The 23527-nt window shown below is 51.8% G+C and overlaps 1 protein-coding gene and 1 long non-coding RNA gene across 3 annotated transcripts in view; one reads left to right on the top strand and one right to left on the bottom strand.

The window, feature by feature from the left end:
* TMPRSS4 (transmembrane serine protease 4) overlaps positions 1 to 20279 on the top strand; it is a 34152-nt gene extending 13873 nt beyond the window's left edge. The window contains exons 2-13 of one of the 2 annotated variants that reach the window (XR_008290641.1): positions 1388 to 1421; positions 4970 to 5083; positions 7578 to 7730; positions 8831 to 8960; positions 10994 to 11095; positions 12011 to 12051; positions 14213 to 14372; positions 15126 to 15292; positions 16071 to 16169; positions 16356 to 16498; positions 17233 to 17526; positions 17680 to 17817. Coding sequence is in view for 1 of the 2 variants with exons in the window: in XM_027036623.2 (XP_026892424.1) it covers positions 1388 to 1421; positions 4970 to 5083; positions 7578 to 7730; positions 8831 to 8960; positions 10994 to 11095; positions 12011 to 12051; positions 14213 to 14372; positions 15126 to 15292; positions 16071 to 16169; positions 16356 to 16498; positions 17680 to 17829; positions 18253 to 18264 (1305 nt within the window). In the remaining variant the exon portion in view is untranslated. Of the gene's footprint in view, positions 1 to 1387; positions 1422 to 4969; positions 5084 to 7577; positions 7731 to 8830; positions 8961 to 10993; positions 11096 to 12010; positions 12052 to 14212; positions 14373 to 15125; positions 15293 to 16070; positions 16170 to 16355; positions 16499 to 17232; positions 17527 to 17679; positions 17830 to 18252 lie in introns of those variants that run through there. The other variant, XM_027036623.2, reaches the window with a different exon arrangement.
* LOC113593203 (uncharacterized) lies at positions 9437 to 10406 on the bottom strand. Its single transcript, XR_003413286.2, has 2 exons — positions 9953 to 10406; positions 9437 to 9654 (listed from the first exon to the last, which is right to left on the bottom strand). It is a non-coding gene; the product is annotated as an uncharacterized LOC113593203 (long non-coding RNA).
* Positions 20280 to 23527: the final 3248 nt, after the last annotated feature.

Below are 23527 nucleotides of genomic sequence, written 5' to 3'. Positions count from 1 at the left end.
TAAACCTTCGCTTTGCAGGAAAGGGGGTGTATGGATTTCGTATGTGAGCCCTGCGTGCGCGGCTCCTGTGTGTGACCCTGTGTGGCTGTGTGTGTGCCGAGTGCACACGTGAAGTGGTATAAGTGGAAGAACAGAGGCTTGTGTGTATTTGGGGATGTGCGTCAACGGTGACCTAAGGCGACACTTGCAGAAATGCCGTAGTGCTCTCGTATGGCTTTTTGTGTGCTTGTAAATAACTGATGTCATGATGTCATGACACGCATTCAGTCAAGTACTCAGATCTAAAGTATCCCCCCTCCATGAATGTTCAACATATGTACCCCCCGTGTAACCAACACTTCAACCAAGATCTATGTGTTTTCTAATATTCCGGAAGGTTCCATCATGCTGCTTCCAATAACTGCCCCAACCCCCAGTGGTAATCCCTATTCTGACTTGTATCACCATAGATTAACTTTACCTTGTGAAATTCATATATATGAAATAGTGAATATATTCTCTTGTGTCGCATTTCTTTCCTTCATCATTGGGTCTATGAGATTCATTACACTTAGCACTAGGTTATGCTTGTCTATTGTTGAAACACATTCCATGATATGAAGATACCACAATTTATGTATCTATTCCATCAATGATTGACGCTGGGTTTTGCCAGTTTTTAGCCATTACGAGTGCAGTCACTACACCCATTCACATACAGATATTTTGCTAGACACACACCCACTCATTTCTCTTGGCTAATTCCTGGGTCACAGAACCATAGAACAGTCATACAGCATTAGCAGATTCAGCCAAACCATTTCCCAAAGTATCCGTGCCAACTGATACTCCCAACGACAAAGTGTAAGAGCTCCAACTGTTCCACATCTCCGTCAACACTTAGCCCTGTCAGTCTTTTTAATGTTAGCCATTCTGGTGTCCGTGGAGAGCTATCTCATTGCGGTGTGAATTTGCATTTGCCTGGGCGAGTAAGGATACTGAGCACCTTTTGGCACCGACTGGCCATTGAAGTATCCCCTTTTGTGACGTGTCCAAGTATTTACAGAACTACAACATCGACTGAAGTAGACAAATGGTTGACCAAAACAGCAGAGCAGAGAATCATCCTCAGAGACTCAGCAATACCACAACCCAACGGCCAGTCATTTCTACAGTTGCCGACTAGTTGCTACAGTTAGTAAGCGAGTTGTACCAGGTAATACAGATGCCTAACTGAATTTTATTTTTTGAACCAATTAGGTATCACAGAGCCCACAGAGCCCTCCCCACTTAGATTCAGCAGGAAAAAGGGGATGGAGATAAGAACCAAGAGCCTCCCCTGGGCTCTTAGCCCCAGCTTGACAGGTTCCCTCACTCAACTCACTGACTGTTTTTCCTTCAATTACAGGATCCTGGCAGCGATCAACCCCTGAACAGCTTCGGTAAGCTCAGGTCCGGCTTTCCCTTGACCACCTCAGCCTCCAAGTTTCAATCAGTTACCAGATAGGTACTAAACCCCTCTTGCATGGCCCTCACTGCCACCACCAGCGGCTAAATGGCATGGAAGATATCCATCCGCCCACCCATTCATCATTCAACAAAAAAGTATGAAGCAACTCTAAGGTCCAGGATAATTCTAGAAGTAGGAAGCAAATAGGAGAAATAGGACCGACAAACCTAAACCCCCAAAAGTAGTTCTTCTCCAACTCATTCGTTCAGTTTCTGCTTTTCTTCTTCATTCAACGACACTGTGGGTGCCTGCCATGTGCCAGGCTCTGGGCTAGGTGCTAGACTAAAGCAGGAGATAAGACAGCCAAGTCCCTGCCCTCGTGAAGTTTACAGTCTGACCATGCTGCCACGGAACAAGCTGGACAAAGCTATTTTCCCTGCTAGACTAGAAAAGTATAGTGTTTGCCTGAATAACTTAAGAGATGAAGTGTTCCCAAATTTAAGGGGTTTTTTTCCCCTCCCATTCCATTTTCTTAAACCATCGATAGCTACTCCTGATAGCCCGCTGTATCAGCGAAACAGGGGAGCCAAGAGCAAATTAATACGGCAGATCAACAAGGAATTAACCGATCCCACTTCCTTCAACAATTTCGGGGTCCCAAGTTAATAATGATCGGAAACCACACAATCTCCCACAAGTAAGATGGTACCTACTTTGGAACCGGATATAGCAAAAGACCACAGTGTCCCCAGAGAACACCAGACATCCAAGCGCTCCGCCAGCTGAGAAAGCCCGAGAACTGCCAAACCAGAAAACAAGTTAAATTTGCCACCAACGTCCGTGTGAAGGGAGCTCGAGAGCGAGAGATTAGTGCCAAGTGATCAGAGACCATAGCGTCGTGGGTTGGGCGAGCTTTGACGAAGTCCCCACGGGAGTAAAGGGTCAGCAGGAAATGATGGGGGTTTCAGGGGCGGAGGAAAGAACAGGTGCAAAAGTTCAGAGGGAAGAATGACCAGGGCGTGAGTCGCCTGTGTGGCGCCGGGGGCTGGCGAGGATGGGCAGTGCGGAGTCCACGTGATGAAGAGAGGGAGGCCAAATCACACTGGCTTTCAAAGTCCGGCAAAGAGTGTGGTCTAGAGACAGAAGCCATGGAGGGTTCTCAAGCAGGGAAATGACAGGGCAACGATATTTGGGGGGGGCTCTATCTGGCAGCAGTGTGCAGGCTGGAGGAAGGAACAGTGGCAGGTGGGGATACTCTTCATAGCTCACGGTGGCTTTGTTAACCTTAAGTATGAAACACAAACCAGGAAAACTCTACCCGTCCTGGTGATGCTCTCCGAGAACCTCAGGGAGGCAGAGACAGCAGGACCTGGACACGGGAACTCATCGAAGGGCTCCCCATAGATGATTCACCTCTGAGAAAACAAGCCCACCTCATGTCCCCAGTGGTAGGTGCTCAGTAAAGAAATCATGCATGAATGGATGAGCAAAATGTCACCATATCCACAGCCACAGGAAAGAGGACAGTTCTGCACACTGACCACTGGGACTCTAAAACAATATCTGCTAAGATTGATAGCCTCCTCCCCTTGGGGCGCCCGGGTGGCTCAGTCAGTTGAGCAACTGACTTTGGCTCAGGTCATGATCTCACAGTCAGTGAGTTCGAGCCCCGCGTCGGGCTCTATGCTGACAGCTCGGAACCTGGAGCCGGCTTCGGATCCTGTGTCTCCCTCTCTTTCTGCCCCTTCCCCACTCATCTGTCTCTCTCAAATAAATAAACATTAAAAAAAAAAAAAAAGAGAGAGAGATTGATAGCCTCCTTCATGCGAGCTCCTGGGGATAACAGGCAATACCAGCCCACACCCCCCAGGGCCTGAGCTCTGTGTCTAAGGTTTAAACTCTCCCTTTGGAGGAAACACAAAGTTTTCTGTGCTTTCCCTTTCAACAGATTCAATGATATCAGCACTTACTGGGCTCCCAGTCTCTGGCTGGGCACCATTCTCTGCTTTTGAAAAGCTGAGGAAAGAGAGCAAGACAGACGTAGAACTAGCCATCGTTCAAGCCAGAAAACAAGACCCGTAAGAAAGACGGAAAGGATATACTTACAAGATCAAGCCAAGAACAATTCATGTATTCTCTCAGCAAATACCTGTTGAGGCACCAGGGACTCAGCAGTGAACAAAAAAGACAAAGACCCCTCTCTTCGTGGAGCCTTCACTTCAGAGTGTGTTAGAGTTGTAGAGTTATAGAGTGTGTTAGAGCTGATAGGCGTTTAAAAAAAATAGGGGAGGAGGACAGGCAGTTGGAGAATTACCTTTGAAAACAGGAGGTCAAGAAGGTCTCACGTGGAAGGTGACACTTGAAGGATAACTGGAAGAAGATGAGAGAACAAGCCACGGGGAGGTGAGGGGCAGAGAGCTGACCTATTGTTTTCCAGGGATTCTCAGGGTTGCCACACTTCCTGCCCTAGCTCGCCCCGGAGGAGAAGTCCCGAGGCACCTCCTCCAGCTTATTGCCTGCAAGATGAGGGGGTGTCAGAGAACCAATCACTCTGGGAAACTTCCTGAGAATTTAACTTTTTCAAATCTTTGCCCCCGCACCACCTCCTTGGATAACGATATGAAATGGACAGTCATTATGACTTCCGTTTTAGGCATCTCCAGGCTCCTACCTGTAACTCCTAACTCCAAACTCTTGTTCATCTTTCTAAGCGTTAATGGGATCGTGTTTCCCTGCCACTCAAAAGCTTCCCCTAGCTCCACACTGCCTTCAGCATAAAATCCAAACTCCTGGCGTGGTATTCAAGATGCTCTACAAAGTGACGAGGCCAGTCCTGCCTCCACAACATGTGTTTGCCCCCGTCACATCCCAGGCACATGGGGAGCTCACGGAGGCCCACCCCCGGGCCTTTGCCCAGCTGGTCTAGCCCCCCACCCACCCAGCTCCACCTACAGAGACCCATTTAAGAGCTCTGATGATAGCTGGGGTTAACGGCAACTACGTCCTTGTTTGCTTCTTCCCCCAAACCTCCATCGCCTTAAAGACAAGGACCGTTCTAGGGACTCACTGGTTTGTTGAGTTGGAGATGGAGGCCACTAGGACACATGCATTCACAAGTATTCATTAAGAGCGTCAGGTCCCTGCCCTCCTAAGCTTTTAGTTTCATCAAAAGAGAAGTCAGAAAAGAGGATAAAGGATAGGAAAGTGAGTACTTGCCTCTCCTGGGGCAGGCACGGGGCAGACAGGACAGGGTGAATCACCCCAGAAGAGACCAAGTCAAGACAAGGGAAGGACATCATGGTCTGGAGGCTCATTTGAAGGGCGCAGGTGAAAGATGGCTAAGCCTGGGTAAGTGAAGGAGGTGGAGTGACCCTGTGCCACTGAAGCTAAGCCCAGTCTGCAGGAAGAAACCCCCAGTGCGAAGCAAAACCATCCCCAAAGCATCCTGTGGCTCAGCACCAGGGCCAGAGGACAGGGAGGCTGTGGGCCTCGGCAGGGGCAGTCTTCAAGTGCTGACTGTAGGCTCTTTCCGTCTCACAGATGTCACCCCTCTGCGCAAACCCCGCACTCCCCTGGAGACCTTCAAAAAGGTGGGAGTCCCCATCATCGCAGCACTGCTGAGCCTGGCGACCATCATCATCACGGCTGTCCTCAGTAAGTGGCCACCCCCAACCTGCCTCTCTGAGCACAGTCCTACCCTCCACCCTTCCAGCCAGCAGTCACAGACAGGTGATCTGCCTAAAGCTTGTGTGCTTTGCATCCACCCCTGCGCTGAAGGGAGTGAGAGAGGGAGGTGAGCTCAGCCCCCACCTACCCCCAGATGTTACGGGGAAAACACAGCAGCACATGTTACAAACCCACGCAGGCCACTGGCCGGGCCGGTGGGGGAGGGGGCGGTCTGCAGACCCCTGAGCAGCCCTACTGGCTAGAGCAGCAGAGAGCCCCCTGGCTTGTGAGATAGAGACACTGAGAAAAGACCCTGGGGAAGCCACCCCCCCACCCCGGCCCCGGGGCAGACAGCACACCATCCCTGCCTTTAGCGCTGTCTTCCTCTTGGCCAGTGCCTAGACCCCGTGTGATCTCCCCCAGGCACTCTGTGACAGAGTGACCCGAATGACCTGTGATGCCCGCAGTCCCTCCTCGCAGCTCCCACTCCTGTGACTGCCTTTGCCTTCACCTCCCCATACTCACACTCAGGGTGGGGAGCAGGGCACGGGGGGCCTTGGCAATGGGTTTTCAGCAGCAGCAGCAGACTTGCTGTGGTCCTAGGTCTGTTCTATGGAGACTAGTAAGAAGGAAAGCTTGCTTTCTCTGCACACACGTCCTGCCACACTGGAGAGGGACAAAGGAGCCAAATTCCTCCAGGGGACGCCAGGCAGGCAGGGGTGCCAGAGTAAGAACAGGGATCTCCCCGTCCCACAAAGCCCTGTGGGGCTTCCATGCCCTGGGCCCCCAGGTTCTGCAACCAGAGGAGGTAACCTGAGCCTCCGTCCCAGGCTAGGCTCCCTCAACGTCTTGGTTTCTGGGGTCTCGACTGGCGACATGGTGTCCTGGCTTTGTCCCAGGAGGCTGGAGTGATCCTGCCTTACCCTGGCTCCGGACCATGAACCCAAGTCTGAAGGTCTGAAGGTCTAGGAAATACTCAGCCTGCTCCTCCCTTGCTCACTCGCACCAGAGCCATCAAGGCCAGTGGATCTCATCGTGAAACCCCTCAGGAAAGGTGTGGAGAGGCAGAGAGAGAGCGAGCTTTGGAGTTAGACCCTGGCTGGGATCCCAGCTCTCACCTAAGTGCTGTGTGGCCTTGGGAAATCAACCCTAACACTCCACACCTCAGCGTCCTCACTTATTTTGTTAAGTTTATCGTCAAGTTAGCTAACATAGTGTATACAGTGAGCTCTTGGTTTGGGGGGAGGGGGGTAGATTCCCGTGATTCATCGCTTACATACAACACCCAGTGCTCATCCCAACAAGTGCCCTCCTCAATGCCCATCACCCATTACCCCGCCTCCGCCCTCAGTTTGTTCTCTGCATTCAGGAGTCTCTTAAGGGTTGCCTCCCTCCCTCTATTTTTTCCCCTTCCCTTCCCCCATGATCTTCTGTTAAGTTTCTCAAGTTCCACATATGAGTGAAATCATATGATACCTGTCTTTCTCTGACTGACTCTTTCCACTTAGCATAATACCCTCCAGTTCCATCCACGTGGTTGCAAATGGCAGGATTTCATTCTTTCTCATCGCCGAGTAGTATTCCATTGTATATATAAACCTCATCTCCTTTATCTATTCATCAGCTGATGGATCAGGGTCTTCCCTTACAACGTGAGTTCCTCACGGCACCTGCCTCCGAACTTGTCAGGATTACATGAGGCAGTGCAGGGAAAGCTCTCAGCAGTGACAAGCAAGGCCACGGTCAGACCGATGACCACCACTTGTGGGGCCCTCCAGGAGTGATGGTGGACTGCAGGGGGGAGCTTCGGGCCAGGGGAGGGTTCAGCTAGGCGACAGGCTCTCTTCCTACCAGGAGACCTTAGAAATGTGTTGAGGTATCTGTTCCCTGAAGAGTTACAAACGCGAGACTCATTCCCATCAGCCCGAGACAGCAAAGGAGCCACCGAATTCGAAAGCAGCGGGCAGAAGACCCAACAAAACACCAGCCTCTTCCTGGGTCCTTCAGTCCCAGATAAAAACACCCAGTTCTAGAACTGCACTTAACAGTTACAAGACACTCACAACCACCAGCTTGCCAAATGTCGTCAACAACCTCAGCTCAGATGAGGCTACGAGGCCCCAGGAGGGGAATTGATGGGTCTAAGGTCACACAGGAGGGGGCAGGCCCAGTGCTGTCTTTTTGTTACCAGCACCGGGGAGCAGGAGGCCAGTGGGGGCTGTTTCTAAATTTCTCCCACACGTTCTCTCGCTGAACTCCTCACCCATCTCACAGGTACAGGACAGATGTTACTTGACATCTAAGGAAACTGAGGCTCAGGACCAAGTACACGGACTACCAAGTGGAATAACTGGGTCTGGAACCCTCATCTGCCTTAGAGCCCAGCATATTTTTAGGGGACACACAGCCTCTCCTGCCCCCCCCCCCGGCTGCCTGCTTGACTGTCAGCCCTCACAGCCCCCTCCCTGCCCCTGCCTTCCAGTCAAGGTGATTCTGGACAAATACTACTTCCTGTGCGGGCAGCCTCTCCACTTCATCCCGAGGAAGCAGGTGTGTGACGGCCAGCAGGACTGTGCCTCAGGGGAGGATGAGCAGCTCTGTGTCACGAACTTCCCCGATGGGTCCCCGGTGACAGGTGAGTCCAGGGGCGCGGGCACAGCAGGAAAGCAGCTCAGGTCCCCTTGGTCCACAGCATAGCATCTGCCAACTGGTCAGTTCCCATCCTTATTGTAAGGTTCTCAAGAACAGGACCAGGTCTCGCCAACTAGATCCTAGTACTTACCATGCAGCAAATACTCAGTGAATACCTGATAACAAGTGGGGGACCAGAGGGGACAGGAAATGGCAACACAGTCTGTCCCATTCTGCTGCACCGGGGTGGAACTGAGGCAGGGGGCTGGATTGGATGACCCTGGGGAGTTTCCTCCTCTCTACAGGAGACCAGAAAGGGGACTAGGAAAGTAAGGTCAATAGCCATAGCCATTGACTAGCTATTGATTCCTCTATCCGTTAGGTAAGTGCTCGCTGTAACATGCTACGCAACGAGACTGAGCAACAAGGATGCTATGCAACAAGGACAGAGGTCCTTCAAAGGAATAGGGGAGGTTTCAAACAAAAACTCCTATTCTTTCTTGGATGGGACCAGCCCGGCATCATCCATCTAGTACTTGGGCTCTGGAGAGAAAGGATAGCCCAGGAGATGGGTGTTGGGGCTTTTGAGGGGCAGGACGAAGGGACTTCTTGCATATATCCTTTTTTATTTTTATTTTTTTAACCAGAAGGTCAAATGCATATGGGCACCTGCCATTCTACTGCCAATAGTACTTCCCTCTCAACCCCTCCCTCTGACCTCACGTGGAAAAAGGAGCTAGGTTCCTCACTGAGAAGTTCCCTAGGCTGGGCAAGCTGTGTGTAACCACGAGGAGAGCCACAACCTATCACCAAAACTGATACCTATAAGAGCAAAAGGAAAAGTTATTAGCAATTGTCCCAGGACAATAGGTCAACATGGAGGTTGTTCCCAGGACATCGGGTCACCCTAGCTACCATCAAAACGAGGCTCAATTGGGCAAAGCCAAGTGGAAGAAGTTCCCTTGGGGCTGAAAGCGTCGGTGTTCTATGATGCTCCAGGGTCTGGGTGTAGGGAGGGTGTGCTGGTCTCATGATGACTTCTGAGGGCGATGGGCCAGACGGGCCCCCGCCACATGCAGCTGACCCAATTTCTTGCCTTCCCAGTCCGCCTCTCCAGGGACCGATCCACTCTGCAGGTGCTAGACCCGGCCACAAGAAGCTGGGTCTCTGCCTGTTTCGACAACTTCACAGAAGCTCTGGCCAAGATAGCCTGTGGGCAGATGGGCTATGACAGGTACCCAGCCCAAGCCTCCAGAGGCTGTCCCCTCACCCTTAGGACCTCCTCCCTGCCTCCTCCTTTCCCAAAAATATAGATACTGGAGTCAAACAGAACCAGTCTTGAATCTGAGCACTTTCACATACAACAACATGAAGTTCAATCTCATAAGCCTCAGTTTTCCCAAGAGTCAATTGGAGAAAGTACCAGCAACTTCATAGGATGCCTGTGAGGTGCAGCGAGAGAAAGTAAGCCTCACCATGACCCCCAACGCACAGTTCTGGCTCCTTGCCAGCTTCGCTCCTTCTTGGCTCTGCAGGAGGCCACCCTGTCCCAGAATATAATTTACTTATTCAATGTCCCATCAATTAAAATCTCGTTTAAATGATCCTGATTTCATTGAGCCCCATCAGCAACCCCAGCTCTCTCAGCAAATTTCAAAAGCAATTTCAAACCTTCGGTGGATGAAGAGTTACGTAACCATAACAAGGGTATCTGCATGATGAGTTTATATTCGTTTGATCCTGGCAAAAGCAAAAAGGTCGTTTTTATTGTATCTATTTTAGAAATAGGCTTGGCGAAAATCAGTAACTTGGTTGGGTAGGAGAGGCCTGGAATTTATGCCCAAGACCCCTGAGCTCCTGGGCATCCCGAGTTCTAGCAGCATCTCTGTTTCTAGCTTGGGTCATTCTCTCCTCTCCCAAGGTTTTACCTGTAAAGGGAGGAGAGGGGAGGCCACTGATCAGAGAGCCTAACCAGAGAGGAGGGAAAAGAACCCGTTTACTCGGCTGCAGAGTGGGGCACCTGCTCCCTGGCAAGCCCCAAGGATTCTAAGAAACTGGACCCAGAGTGGAGGCAAAAATGAGAAATGCCAGGCAGACATCATCAATCAATCACAGAACCCTCTCCTGTCGACTCTTAAAGCAGCCTCAAGGTCCTTCTTACAATAAATGCTCCAGGCAGCGTCACTGATCCATCAGATCGTTTCGCCCCCTCTGCTTCCTAGTTACCAGGTTTTTGCTGCTCCCCGCTGGCCACAGTGCACAACCCCGGACGGGACACCTCTGCCTCCTTCAGTTCTGAGGCGAGCTGGAAAGGCACGCCCTGCCCCTGCTCTTCCCTGGGCTCCTCCAGCAGCCACCCAGCCCAGCCTCCCCGGCAGCCAGCCCCTCCTCCCCCCTGCAGCCCAGCCCACTGCGGCGTCAGCAGCAGGAGCGCCCAGCCCTGCAGGCTACTGCGGCTGGGTTATGCAACCAAGGTGTCTCCGGGGCTCCTTAAGGTAATAGGTTCCTGGAGTTTCTGTCCTTCCAGAGTTCACTAATGCACCAAACCAGCCGGCTCTTGAGTTCTACAAAATCAAAGCTGGTCGGTTATTCGTTAGGATGTAAGTGGTGAACAGAGGTCAACTGTCCTGGGACTGTCCATTTCCACCCCCGTCCCTCCTTCTAGGTCTAGATCTCTCTACTTTCCTTCCTCTGCCTAGACAGGAAGCCCTTCTCATCTCAGGACCATAAGACCCTAGATGGTTCAAAGTGGGAGGGGCTCTGGAGATCATCAGGTCCACCTATCATTTTACAGAGGGAGAAACTGAGGCTTAAGGAAACCAGGAGAAGGGTGTGTGTGACCTGTCCAGGTGACCCATCAAGCTAGTCTCAGAGCCAGGACAAGAACCTCCATCTCCAGGGCTCTTAAACCCAGCACCAGGGCGCCTGGGTGGCTCAGTCAGTTAAGCACGTCCAACTCTTGGTTTCGGCTTAGGTCATGATCTCATGGTTCGTGAGTTTTAAGCCCCGCATCAGGCTCTGCCCTGACAGTGCAGAACCTGCTTGGGATATTCATATTGTCTCTCTCTCTCCCTCTCCCTTTCCCTCTGCCCCTCCCCCACTTGCCTTGCTACTGGAGAAGCAAGACCACATCCACGCTGTGCCCAGAGCAGTGTCCTGGGACGTGTTCTTTACCACCCCCGTCTCCTGGGAGTGGGGGCCACTCCCAGCACCTTCTAATCTCCCACCCCACCTCACATCTCTCTCCCTCCCTCCCGACATGAACAGCAAACCCTCCTTCAAAGCTGTGGGGATTGGCCCAGACCAAGATCTGGATGTTGTTGGAATCACAGAGAACAGCCAGGAGCTTCAGGTGCGAAACCTAAGTGGGTAAGTGACAAAACGCCTTCTGGCCCACAAGAGGCTCTGGTAACAGAGGCTGCAATCAAGGAGGCAGCCAGACTCCCCTGAGCAGGTGCAGCAAAGGGGGATGTAAGCCAGACAACGGGACGAACTCCAGGCCATGCAGATGGTTAGACAGAAAGGGCTAGGGAATCAGATTACCAGATTTCTGAGAGGTTTTCTGGGTTGACTCCCTATTTTATATATATAATAGAGATCAGGACAAAGAGTGCAGTCCACATGTCGGTGGCTAAAACCAAAATTGTTCCTACTGCTTTATATTCCCAATTAAACCCAATAGGCAAGACTCCAAAGTCCACTTTGTCCTTCCCAGCCACTCACCCAGGCCAGGGGAAGACCTCTCCATACTCCCAGCTCTCCAGAGAAAAGACCGCATGGCCCTCGGCAGTGGCCTGTTCCTATGCTTCACTGCCCTGCATTAGAGCCCAGCAGCTAGATAAAAATTGTCACAATGCAGCAGAGAGCCTCAGAGAGGACGCTAGCTTCTTAGTGTTCAAGGATGCTGCTGAGGGCTGCTTATTCATCAAAGAGTGAATCTTAAAAAGGACCAAGATGGTGGCAGAATGATCCTTTGCCTCTAATTCCATTGAAATCCCCTCCCCCCCCCCTTTTTTTTGGTCCATTTGGAAAGCCCACTGTACAACAGACACTGTCCCAGGCTCTCCTCTTCCACTCCAGGTTGCCCAGAGCTCAGGATGGGCTCGGACACAGGCAGAACTGTACTAAGTGGTCAAGCCATCTCCATGCAATCCCCCAGTATGTGGGCTCCAGATTTCCCAAGTGTCGGGAGGGGGCTGGGGTCAACAGTGTCAGGGGACCCGAGTCCTCGCCTCCCATCCAAGGGAGCGACAGAAACCACAAGGCCCTGTCTGTCCCTTCCAGGCCCTGTCTCTCAGGCTCTCTGGTCTCCTTGCACTGTCTTGGTGAGTACGCCCCATCTTTGAGGGTTTGGGCCCTGGGCCAGCAATGAGCAGGGAGACATTCAGCCTCACTCTTAGATCTCCCAGACTAAGTTTCTCTCCGTTTCATCCCAAACTTCCTTCTTTGGGCCTTGGGCTTGTAGGTCAACGCTCCTTCAAGTGGGTGCATTAAGAACTCTTCCACACCATCCACACACATCCCCACAACCTAAGCAGAGAGCCAGCAGGGAACAGAAAACTGGAAAGGACGGAACGGGGCCGCCCCAGGCTCCCTCCCCAGTCACTGGGTCACAGTCTGCCCCGTTATCCAAGATCAAATTATCCGCATCCAGTCTAGCAAAAATACACCGAACAGTTAGACTATGTCTAGCACGGTCAGATGCTGCTGAGCAATAGAAAATACCCCACAAGTAAAAGAAATGGCCACTCTCCTCAGGAGCTTATGTTTGAGCAGAGAGCGAGAGGCAAGGCTACACGTGTGGCCCCCAGCTGAGTAGTGGCCACAGCCGACATGCCACAGAGAGCGCTTCGCGGAGGCCAGGAGACCCACTGGCTTCCAGCGTGACCTTGAGTAATGCACTTGACCTCTGTGAAGTCCCACCTCCCAAGAAGGCCTTTCGTCCAACGGCCCAAGGGGATCCTGGGAGACTCCCTGCTCTTACAGAGATCAGAAGAGAAAACAAGCGCTGTGGTCCAGCTCACCCTATCAGCCTCATGGTAGACCCGAGCAGAGCCTGGAAGGATGGCCAGAAACTGGACGGGCTGAGTAGAACGAGGTCATCATCACTGCTTTTGCAGTCGGGCAGTATACATGCTTTCCCATTGGGTGTTAAGACTTTTTGTTGTTATGTGACACCCACGATCCCTGGCGTGGGTGGGCTGACGCGTGGCGGCTAGCCAATGACCGAACCGTCACGTCATCTGATGTCTGCGCTGAATGGCACTGAAGTCACAAAGAGGTTTAAGTCACAGACCCTCCCTTGAGTCTCACTGGGAAGACTGAAGCACAGCCAAAATGAATGTCTGGCCGACACCCAAGACAGGCTGTGGAAATTCCAAGCCAAGAAAAATCCCCAGGGGTTGGGTGGCCTGGAGGTGGTGCCCAGGCCGAACCTTGAGCTGTAGGCTCCCAGAAGGGAGAGACCACATCTGTTGGTCTGTCTGGTCCTCTGCTCTCTTCCCTGCATCCTTGAACACAGTAGGCACTCAATACAAATTTGCCGAATGAATCAATGGTTTAGATAAACAGCAAAGAGGACAGCTTCTCAGGGACAGGGGCTTCCTTGAGCAAAAACAGAATGACTCTCTAGGGAGCTATAAGCAGATCAATTCGGCTAGACAGAAACCTGATAGAAGGACAGCAGGCAGCTGCCGGAGGAGGGACTTTAAACTCTACCCTCAAAAGAGAGATACCTCGGGGCTCTGAGGAGGTGAGGTGACTCAGAGAGAAAGCAGAGTTTGGAATAAGAGGTGTCCGTAAAGCCCCTGGCTAGCCCAGGCCCCGAAAGTATAGCAGGCTTTTTCCTTTCCTCTGAGAAGCACGGCTGTGGCAGTGACCTCCAGGACTGGAGAGGCGGAGAGCAGGTCAGGGAGGCGGGAACGGAGGCTTTTACAAGAGCTTGAGGAGCACGATGGAAAAGCCAAGGAGGGTAGCATGGGAAAGAAAGGTGTCAAACTGGGAGATTCACACAGCGTGGGGGGGGGGGGGGGCGGGAAGGGACTTCGGGAGCGGGGAGTTTAAGATAGGAAGATCCAGTGTGTGGAACTTCCTTCCCACTCTCCCAGGACGGGTTGTGGGCATCTGTTTGCCTACACTCAGCAGCAACGGCTGGGGACACTCCACCTGGGCAGGACTTTCCTAATTCTGCATCCCTGTTTGGTTTGAAGGTCGTGAATTCCCAGCACAATGGACACCCCCACGATAGAAACTCTTCAACACACCCAAAGCTGAACAAAGGAGGGGGGGATGGGGGGGGGGGGGCTATGGTCTGGAGATTCTCACAGCCTTCCTATGAATAGCTCAAAACTGGCCTGGTCCTCCCCACCCCTCCAGGCCCCCGTCATCAGGGCCCTGTTCTAAGGGGACAGACTCTGGGCTCCAAGGGGGAGGCCATCCCCTCCAGAGCCTGACTTCTGATCTCTCCCTCCTTCCTCCTGCCTCCAGCCTGCGGGGAGAGCCTGAAGTCCCCTCGGGTGGTGGGCGGGGAGGCGGCCTCTGTGGATTCTTGGCCTTGGCAGGTCAGCCTCCAGTACAACAAACAACACATCTGTGGAGGGAGCATCCTGGACCCCCACTGGATCCTCACCGCAGCCCACTGCTTCAGGTGAGGCCCACACTGCAAGGAGGCCTTGGGGGATCAAAGGCTTGGAGGGGCCGGAGTGCTTGGGTCCCCTGTCTCCCAGCCTGTGTTTCGATGCCCTCACCTTCCCTTACAGGTTAGCAGAGCCCTGCCCATACCTCTGGGGAAGGACTACTCCCAGGCCCTCTTCACTTATTTCCTTTCCTTCCTTCCTTCCACTCAACGTCAAATGATGAGTGCTATAGTATGTGCCCATGTGTGTTACATCCCATCAGTGCCTTAGAGGAACTCACAGGGTAGGCCGGTGATTCTTAACCTTTTCTGGGATCTGATGAACTCCAAGTTCTTGCTTGCAAACCGTCCCCCCCCCACACACACACACACTCAGCGGGCAGGAGTGTCCGGAGTCAGGAGGAAGCAAGCCAAGTACGAAACGCAACTGACAAGTACCACATGAGTAACACAGACCGTAGAAAGCATCGTGGGAGAGAGCGCCAGGACCCCAGAGCTCAGGCACAGGGAGCAGTTCTTCCCCAGGCCTCCAGTTAGAAGCTTCCTTGGAGAGATTTCACGAGGGGAAAGGATCAAATCCCCTTTTAGAATTGAGCCTGTGGTAGGCGATTCCTCAGACCCGCTCCTTCTCTGCCACCCCTGCCGACACCATCATTGTCTCCTAAAGCAGGGACATGCAGCACCCCAGTCTCCAGGGCCCTGAGGACCCAGCTTTTGCCAGAGGCTGTGCAGCACAGGCCTGAACCCTGCCGTCTCTGCCCCTAGGAAGCATCTCGATGTACCCAACTGGAAGGTGAGGGCTGGCTCGGACAAACTGGGCAACTTCCCATCCCTGCCTGTGGCCGACATCTTCGTCATTGAGCTCAACACCACGTACCCCAAAGAGAAGGACATTGCCCTCGTGAAGCTGCAATTCCCGCTCACGTTCTCCGGTGAGAGGCGGCATCTGGGAACAGACCCCCGAAGGGCAGGTTATTCTCCCATTCTGCCACTCGTTCACCAAGTGGCCTCGGCACCTCACTTGTCCTCTCAAGCCCTCAGCTGCGCATTTGTTTCCCGTGAATATACCAGCCTAATGTCAGTGATGCCCTGAGGCCCCCTCAAGCCGTCAGCTCCTGCTGGGTTCTTTTGGGGTCTGTTTTCTCCATGTGCAGCACCTCAAGTGGGAACCGTAGATTCCTCCGATCTTGGAGTCGTGAGGGACCTAACAGATCATCTAGTCCATCCGCCACCCCAACCAATGCCAAGAGCCCGCACGATATCTCTGCCAAGGGGTTGTGCCCATCTGGTCTCCCCCAGGGATGGGGAGCTCATTACCTTTAGGGCAGCCCGTGGAATCTTTGAACAGCTTGGTAGATGACTCATGCTTGCCTAGTATTTATATCAGCGCTTCTAAATGTCATTCCCACAGGACACTCGTCCCTTGGGAGAAAAGAGGGCTCTATGCCCCAAGTAAGTTTGGGAAACATTTTTATAGTAGAGCTCTCGTCTTGGGCCATACTAGTGTGCTAAAGATAGGGGTTTTTTTTAATATTTAATTTGCTTTATTGTGTCTAACCCCTATCTCCTCAACTTATTTGACCACAGAACTTTTTTTCTCGTGCCATTTTTGTTAACGTCCTCTGGAACATATGTCCTAGAAACCCTGCTGTCAACCTTTTCAGAGGGCTTAGCCGCCAGGCTCTCCCCCTCTTTCTCTGCTCCTGGCAGGCACAGTCAGGCCCATCTGCCTGCCCTTCTTTGATGAGGAGCTCCCTCCAGCCACCCCACTCTGGGTCATTGGATGGGGCTTTACGGAGCAGGATGGAGGTGAGTCCTGGGCTCGGGACCACAGGGCTGAGGGAGCAGCTCTTGGAAGGGATGGGAAGGAGCGCCGTGCTTCAGAAAACTCATCCTGGAAGCCCAGGCACCAAGGTGCCAGGCAACCCAGAGAATTGTCCTGGGCTGGGGGTAGAAGGCAAAAATGGGAACGTGAGTGTGTTTTCAACTTCCTAGGAAAGATGTCTGACACGTTGCTGCAGGCATCAGTGCAGGTAATTGACCACGCTCGGTGCAACGCAGAGGACGCCTACCAGGGGGAGGTGACCGAGAAGATGCTGTGCGCGGGTATCCTGGAGGGCGGCGTGGACACCTGCCAGGTGGGATCCCGAGGGAGTTCCTTGGATGGGATGTTAGTCTTGGAGAGACAAAGTCCAGAGGCGGACTGCCCCGCCTGAGGCCTTGCGTGCGGTGGGCACTCAATGTGCGAGGAAGGGGGACAGAGAGAAGGCAAGGATGGGAGGATGGAAACAAGCAGAAAGATTTCCAATGTGTATTTCGCCTACAAAGATGGCGTTACCCGCCTCATCTGCTCTTCCTTCCCTTCATCTTACTTCCTGTCACTCGAGGGCAGGAACACCGGGTCTATGTTCTCTAGAACCGTCAAGATGCCGAACTACCCTAGAGAAAACCATCTGATGCTGGATAAGCCCTGGCGCAACTCCCCCCACCGACCCCACCGATGGGTCCCTGAATACATGTTCCCAGAGGATCTCCCGATCCATTTGCATTAAAGCCCCTCGCCCTATTCCCGCCCCCATTCTCGGTCATTCAATTCCTCCACTCAAGAGGGATCTCTTGGTCATCTCTTGAATGCCAGGTAAATAGGTTTGGGGGACAGTGTCTTCTTCCCTCAGGGAGCTCACAGTGGTGGGGGAAGGAGCAGTCAGGCTATGGTGTTATTGGGGGGAGGAAGTCTCGGGGGCTCTAGGAGCTGGGACAGACACCCAAATAAGCACACTTTTCACTGCCATGTTCATAATCTGTTTTGTTGTGTTTTCTCCCTCTCTCTCTCTCTCTCTCTCTCTCTCTCTCTTCTCCGCTTGACTCTAAGCTCCCCAAGGACAGGGATCTTTGTTCTTTTCATTGATCAAATCCCAGTTGTCTAGAACAGTAGGTGCCACACAGCAGGCACCCCAAGAGTAGCTAAATAAATTTGGGAAATGCTAGGTTAAGCAAAGATAATCAGGCTTCTCACCGCAGAACCCCTTAGAGCCTTCAGTTTGCTAGTGTGTGTTGTGAATGCCTGCGAGAAGGCTAACAGCAGCCGACAACTTACTGGACCACAAACAGACCCTTTTGCCCCAACTGGAAGGCCATTCCAGGCTGCAGGAACAGCATGAGCAAAGTCAGTGAGGGCAGAACAGCACAGAGCACTGGGAAGCAGAGAATAGATGGGTCAAGGCTGGGGGGTGGAGGTGGGGAGCCGGAAAGAGAAGCCCACCCTTCCACCCCACCCCTGCCTGCCCTCTCCAGCAGCCCCTGTTCTGGTGTCTCACAGGGTGACAGCGGTGGGCCCCTGATGTATCACTCTGACCTGTGGCAAGTGGTGGGCATCGTGAGCTGGGGCCATGGCTGTGGGGGTCCAAGTACCCCGGGAGTATACACCAAGGTCACAAGCTATCTCGACTGGATCTACAGTGTCCGGAAGGTGAGCCTCCCTGTCGTGTCCTCCTTCCCTTCCTCTACCCTCAAGGTATCAAACCATCCTCAGGTTTGATTCAAATGGCTCCAAGATAACGCCTTGCATCCTAAGTAATTTTCCCTACCAGTGACAGCCTGAGATTCCACCATGAAGAACTCAAAGTCTCTAGGATCAGAGATTCCCCTTAAATGCAAATGGCTTAGGGTACGGAACACACCCATCTTTTTCACTCTCTATTCCCTGGCAGAATGCGACTATCAGTGAGTTTCCAGAGAACAGATTCTGTTGAGAAGGAGGGTGCAAAGGCTTAAGAAACTTTCCTCGAAAATAGAGGAGCAAAGCGCTTCAGAAAAGGCAGGCTATTTTTGCACACGTCACCACCTTGTCCAGTTTCAAATCACCTGCCTCTCTGTTGGTCTTTTGTTGTAGTCTACACTATGATGCTTCCGCCCCTCCGTACTGCTGGGAGCTCCTTCCCCCCTGTCCTGCCTCCCTGGGGATCCCCCAGAAGTCAGATGGAGCAAGAGCCCCCTCGGGCGCACCTCTCTGCCCACAGCCTCAGCATTTCTTGGTGCAGCAAAGGGCCTCCATTCCTGTCAAAGACCTCACAGGCCACAGGCCCCCAGAAGAAAGTCAGCAGCCCCAGCCCGGCCACCCCTGGGGCTCCAGGCATCCCAAGGAGAAAGACTGAACAGGCCAGCCTTCCCACCAAGGTCTCAGAAGGCATTGCTAAGCCAAGAAATTTTCCTCCTCTACTGAACGGAAGTAGGCTCGCTGGTGAGAACCCAGATCACCAAGGGCTGCAGCGGAAGGAGGAGAGGTCTGAGCCAGCCCTCCCCTCCTCCACCCATCCCCAAGCACACGCAGAGCAAGAAACCGAACGTAACACAGGATGCACTGTCCTGCTGTTGACACAACTAATGTTACTGTTGTCATTGTTAGCCCCGTGGCTGCTGCTATTCAAAAGGCCTGCGAAGCCTTTGACACAGGCTGACTGGGCTGCGTGGTAAGAACTGAGCGAGGACTACTGCACCCCTACTGCATCATCCTTGGGCCTGGGCAGGGAAAGGTCCTGGGGAGCCCAATGATTCTCGAAGAAGGAGAAAGGAGACCCAAGACTGGAGCTGCTGAGTGAGGGCAACAGTGAACTTGCGGACTGGGGAAGCCAGGGTGAGCACGGCTCCTTCCCACACAAGGCCGTCTCCCACTGCCCTCCTCCCGTTTTTTCCTGCCTGCCCTACCAGCCATGGGCCAGAGATAATACCTAGGATTTGGGAGGGAGGTAATTTAGGCATTCAAGGCTGAAGTCAATCATGGCTCCCCCAGTGGCTGCAAGAGGTACTGCACCTCTGAGTCCTGCCTGGAGAGCCCAGGGCGTGGTTGCTTGCTTCCTTTACAGAAAAGACATTTATCACCTGCAAAGTCTGAGATGGTGCCCAAGTGGGTTTCTGGGGACATAAACATGACCATAAGCACTCAAATGGTCACAGAAATGAGCCCCATGGACTTCTCGGGCCACTGTGTGGAGGCCCAGGCGTTCTGAGGACCCTCTCGGTCAGATCGTAGAGAAATACACTTGCTGATGCTTTACTAGGCTCTCAGGAATAATAAAAATCTTCAAAGGCAAATAAATACATAAATAAACCAAAGTATCAGAATCACGAGCTGAAACGAAGGTAGAGATTGGGAGCAAGAGCCAACTAAAATCTTGGGTTGTCCTGGAGACCAAGACCTATATGAAAGTTGAGACGAGAACTCAAAACCCAGAGCCAGTGCTCACAATCAAAGATCAGCCAAGATTTATCAAAAAGAAAACCCCATGAGGGACGCCCGGGTGGCTCAATCGGTCTGCAGCCTAGGTCAAGATCTCACCGTTCCTCAAGGTCGAGCCCTGCGTCGGGCTCTGTGCTGACAGCTCAGAGCACCTCCCCAACTCGTGCTCTGTCTCTCTCAAAAATACACATTAAAAAAAAAATTTTTTTTAACCCCGCGGTGGGAATCATCAAAAACAGCAAATCACCAGAAAACCAAGCACTTTACATGTTCGCATTATCAGATTATAATAAAAAACCCATAGGGTACCTGGGTGGCTCAGGCAGTGGAGCATCCAACTTCAGCTCAGGTCACGATCTCACGGATAAGTTGAGTAAGAGCATTCAGACTCCTGGGTGCTATGAACCGTCACACTGTAGGGTTTCTAATACAAGAGCTTATAAATCTTTCATTAAAAATGGGCACTTTTCGGGGCGCCTGGGTGGCGCAGTCGGTTAAGCGTCCGACTTCAGCCAGGTCACGATCTCGCGGTCCGTGAGTTCGAGCCCCGCGTCAGGCTCTGGGCTGATGGCTCGGAGCCTGGAGCCTGTTTCCGATTCTGTGTCTCCCTCTCTCTCTGCCCCTCCCCCGTTCATGCTCTCTCTCTGTCCCAAAAATAAATAAAAAACGTTGGAAAAAAAATTTTTTTAAATAAAAATAAAAAAAGAATAAAGACATGTTCAGGAAAATGACAACCGCGAGTTTGCCCCCGACAGCTCTTCTCTGAAGGAAAATCTCAAGTATGTACTTTAAGTTTTGATTTAAATTCGAGTTAGTTAACATCCCGTGTGTATTAGTTTCAGGTGTGCAATGTAGCGATTCAACACTTCCATACAACACCCGGCGCTCATCGCAAGTGCCCTCCTTAACCCCCACCACCTGCTGCACCCAGCAACCCCCCCCCCACCCCCCCCCCCCCCCCCCCCCGGTAACCATCGGTTTTGTTCTATATGGTTAAGAGACTGTTTCTTGGTTTGTCTCTCCCTCTCCCCCCGCCCCGCTCATTTGTTTTGTTTCTTAGTACATACGAGGGGCGCCTGGGTGGTTGAGCATTCAACTTTTCATTTCGGCTCAGGTCAGGATCCCACGGTCAGCCCCATATCAGCCTCTGTGCCCATAGTGTGGAGCCTGCTTAACATCCCCTCTCTCTCCCACCGCCCCCTCCTGCTCGTGCTCACGCTCTTAAAAAAATTTTGTTTCCTACATTAGAAGTGAAATCATATTTGTCTTTCTGTCATTTATTTCCCTTAGCATAATACTCTCTAGCTCCATATCATTGCAAATAACAAGGTTACACTCATTTTGATGGCTGAATAATATCCTATTGTGTATACACACACACACACACACACACACACACACACACACACTCCTTCTTTACCCATTCATCAGTAGATGGAGCCATGGGCTGTCGCCATAATTTGGCTATTGTAAACAACATTGCTATAAACATTGGGATGCATGTATCCCTTTGAATTCGTGTTTTTGCATCCTTTGGGTAAATTCAAGTATGTACTTTAGCAAGAAGAAATCTACCTTCAGATAACATGGTGGCTCAAGGTGGCGAGGGGAAGCTCTTTACAGAAAAATGTAGCTTATCAATATAAGTGAATGATAGAAAATTCGCAACTTCTAATGAAATAATGGACTCAGGCAAGAATCCTCAGTGGAGGCGAAACCCATTAAATGAAAGGTTTATGGAGACCTGGATATTTGCTTAACGCCCAAGTGTCACCCCACAGATGCCTTGCTGATCTCAAGAGGAAAACCTAACTTTAAAAATTAAGGAGGGGCTCCTGGGTGGCTCAGTCGGTTAAACATCCAACTTGGGGTCAGGTCATGATCTCGCGGTCCAGGAGTTCAAGCCCCACGTCAGGCTCTGTGCTGACAGCTCACAGCCTAGAGTGTGCTTTGGATTCTGTATCTCCCTCACTCTCTGTCCCTCCCCCCGCTCACATTCTCTCTCTCTCAAAAATAAATGAACAAAAAATTTTTTTAAATCAAGGAATCAGGCTGCCATCACACCACCCAGCGGAATAACCAGATATTATGCACCTCCCAATAGGAGCATGAATTATGCAGGTGACATCACCTAAAGGCACCTTATCAAAAATGCTTAAGCTACACCTTCACATCTAATTTCCAGCTTCTAGGAAATATAAAAGTTGGAAGCTTTTATATATGATACCACTTGCAAGCTCGAAGACAAACCCAGCAGGAGGGACATTCTACCACAAAGGTGGCCCAATCTCTTCAATAAGACAATGTCACGAAAGGCTCTTAAGAGGCCTAACAACCAGCAGCAAAGGACATTTGTGCAAAGGGGTAACTGGGGCAACGTGAATAGGATCCGGGGATTAGAGGACAGGAAGGATTGTTCGTTATGTGTGACAATGACATTATACTTTATAAAAACATTCTTCATGTGTAGACACGCATGCAGAAGATAAAATAACATGAAGTTGTCATTTACTTTGGGGAAAAAGTAACAGTTGACACAGTTATGACAAAACGTCATCGAGTGAAATCGAAGTGATACTTACTATTCTACTTTTCTGTACGTTTGAAATGTTTCTCAGCAAATAGATTTTTTTTTAGTTATATAAACAGAATAAAAATAGCCCCAAAAGTGATACAACTCCAAAGAAAGGTCGATAAATGCATCATCGCAGAGGAAGCCTGCAGTATACTTCTCTCAATTATTGATGGGTCAGGCAGGCACAGTATTAGCATAGAAGATGAAATAATCCGATTAGCAGGCTTCACAGACAAGGGTAGAACCTACCACTCAACCCTTAGAGAATAAACATCCTTCTCAAGCGCATTTGCACAAAGTTAACTATGTCCTAGGCCACAAAGTCTCGACACATTTCAGAAGTAGTATGGGCACCCCACACCCTGTTTTGTGCCATCAATCCCCACCCAGCCTTGCCTGCGTCCCCCACCCTCCCACCTCTAGGCCCCACCTTCCTGCCTCGCGTGGACCCGGCTCTTTTGTGTCCATGGCTCTGGATACCTGGGCACTGCCCTCATTTCTAACACCGCACCAGTCTCCCCACCCCCTCGCTGGGGCCAGGGCCGGGCTTTGGCTTGGTCGGTCTTCATGGCGCCCACCATGGTGGGAGTCACGGGCAGCTTTAGCACCCAGAGCCAGCAGACTGTGTCCACACAGAGCACTGGCTTCCCCAGGCCTGCCCGGAAAGGCTGAGTAACGAAACACGGAAATTATCATCTACAGGACAAATGTTGAATAATGGAAGATGAGACAGGATGGAGCCACCAGATAAATTACTCCTCCTTCTTCCCAGGATGGAACTATTCAGAGAAGCCTAGCTCCCCAGGGACGGTCCTGTGAGTCAGCTTATGGAGCTGTGGTCAGCTCAGGAACACCTCACCTTGTGTTTGCTCTCTCTCCCTCCCTGCCTCCCAGCCCTTTCCCTCTAACTCCTGCCTCCCCGGGACGGAACCCCACAATAAAGCGTTAAGTTGTAAATTTAGACAAGTTTTCTAAGAAACCTAGGCTAAAACCAGTAATTCACCTGAAAGCCAGCTATCAGAGACAGCATGATAGAGGCCCGAGTGTGACCCTGACAGGGAGAGGGGGGTGCAGCCCATCAGTGCGGTGGGGGAGCTAAGGGGAGACCTGATGTGGCGAGCTCTGTAATCCAGGTGTGTGTAAATGCCACAGAAGGCAGCATCTGAAGTAGAGCTAATGGCCGAATAAGGCGATTCCAGTTACAGGGAACAGCAGGAACAAAAGCAGGGAAGGGAGAAGCCCTGTGCTCCGAGGACAGGGTGAGAGAGGACAGAACGGGAAGGTGAAAAGAGCCCTAAGATGGCTTCGCAGCGAAAAGAATCTGGGCTTTAGAGGCAGGCACACCGCCACTCAAAA

Source organism: Acinonyx jubatus, chromosome D1 (genome assembly GCF_027475565.1).
Source record: "Acinonyx jubatus isolate Ajub_Pintada_27869175 chromosome D1, VMU_Ajub_asm_v1.0, whole genome shotgun sequence".
NCBI classification, from domain to species: Eukaryota; Metazoa; Chordata; class Mammalia; order Carnivora; family Felidae; genus Acinonyx; species Acinonyx jubatus.
The sequence above is the reverse complement of the archived record's forward strand: the minus strand, read 5'-3'. Positions and strand labels throughout refer to the sequence as shown.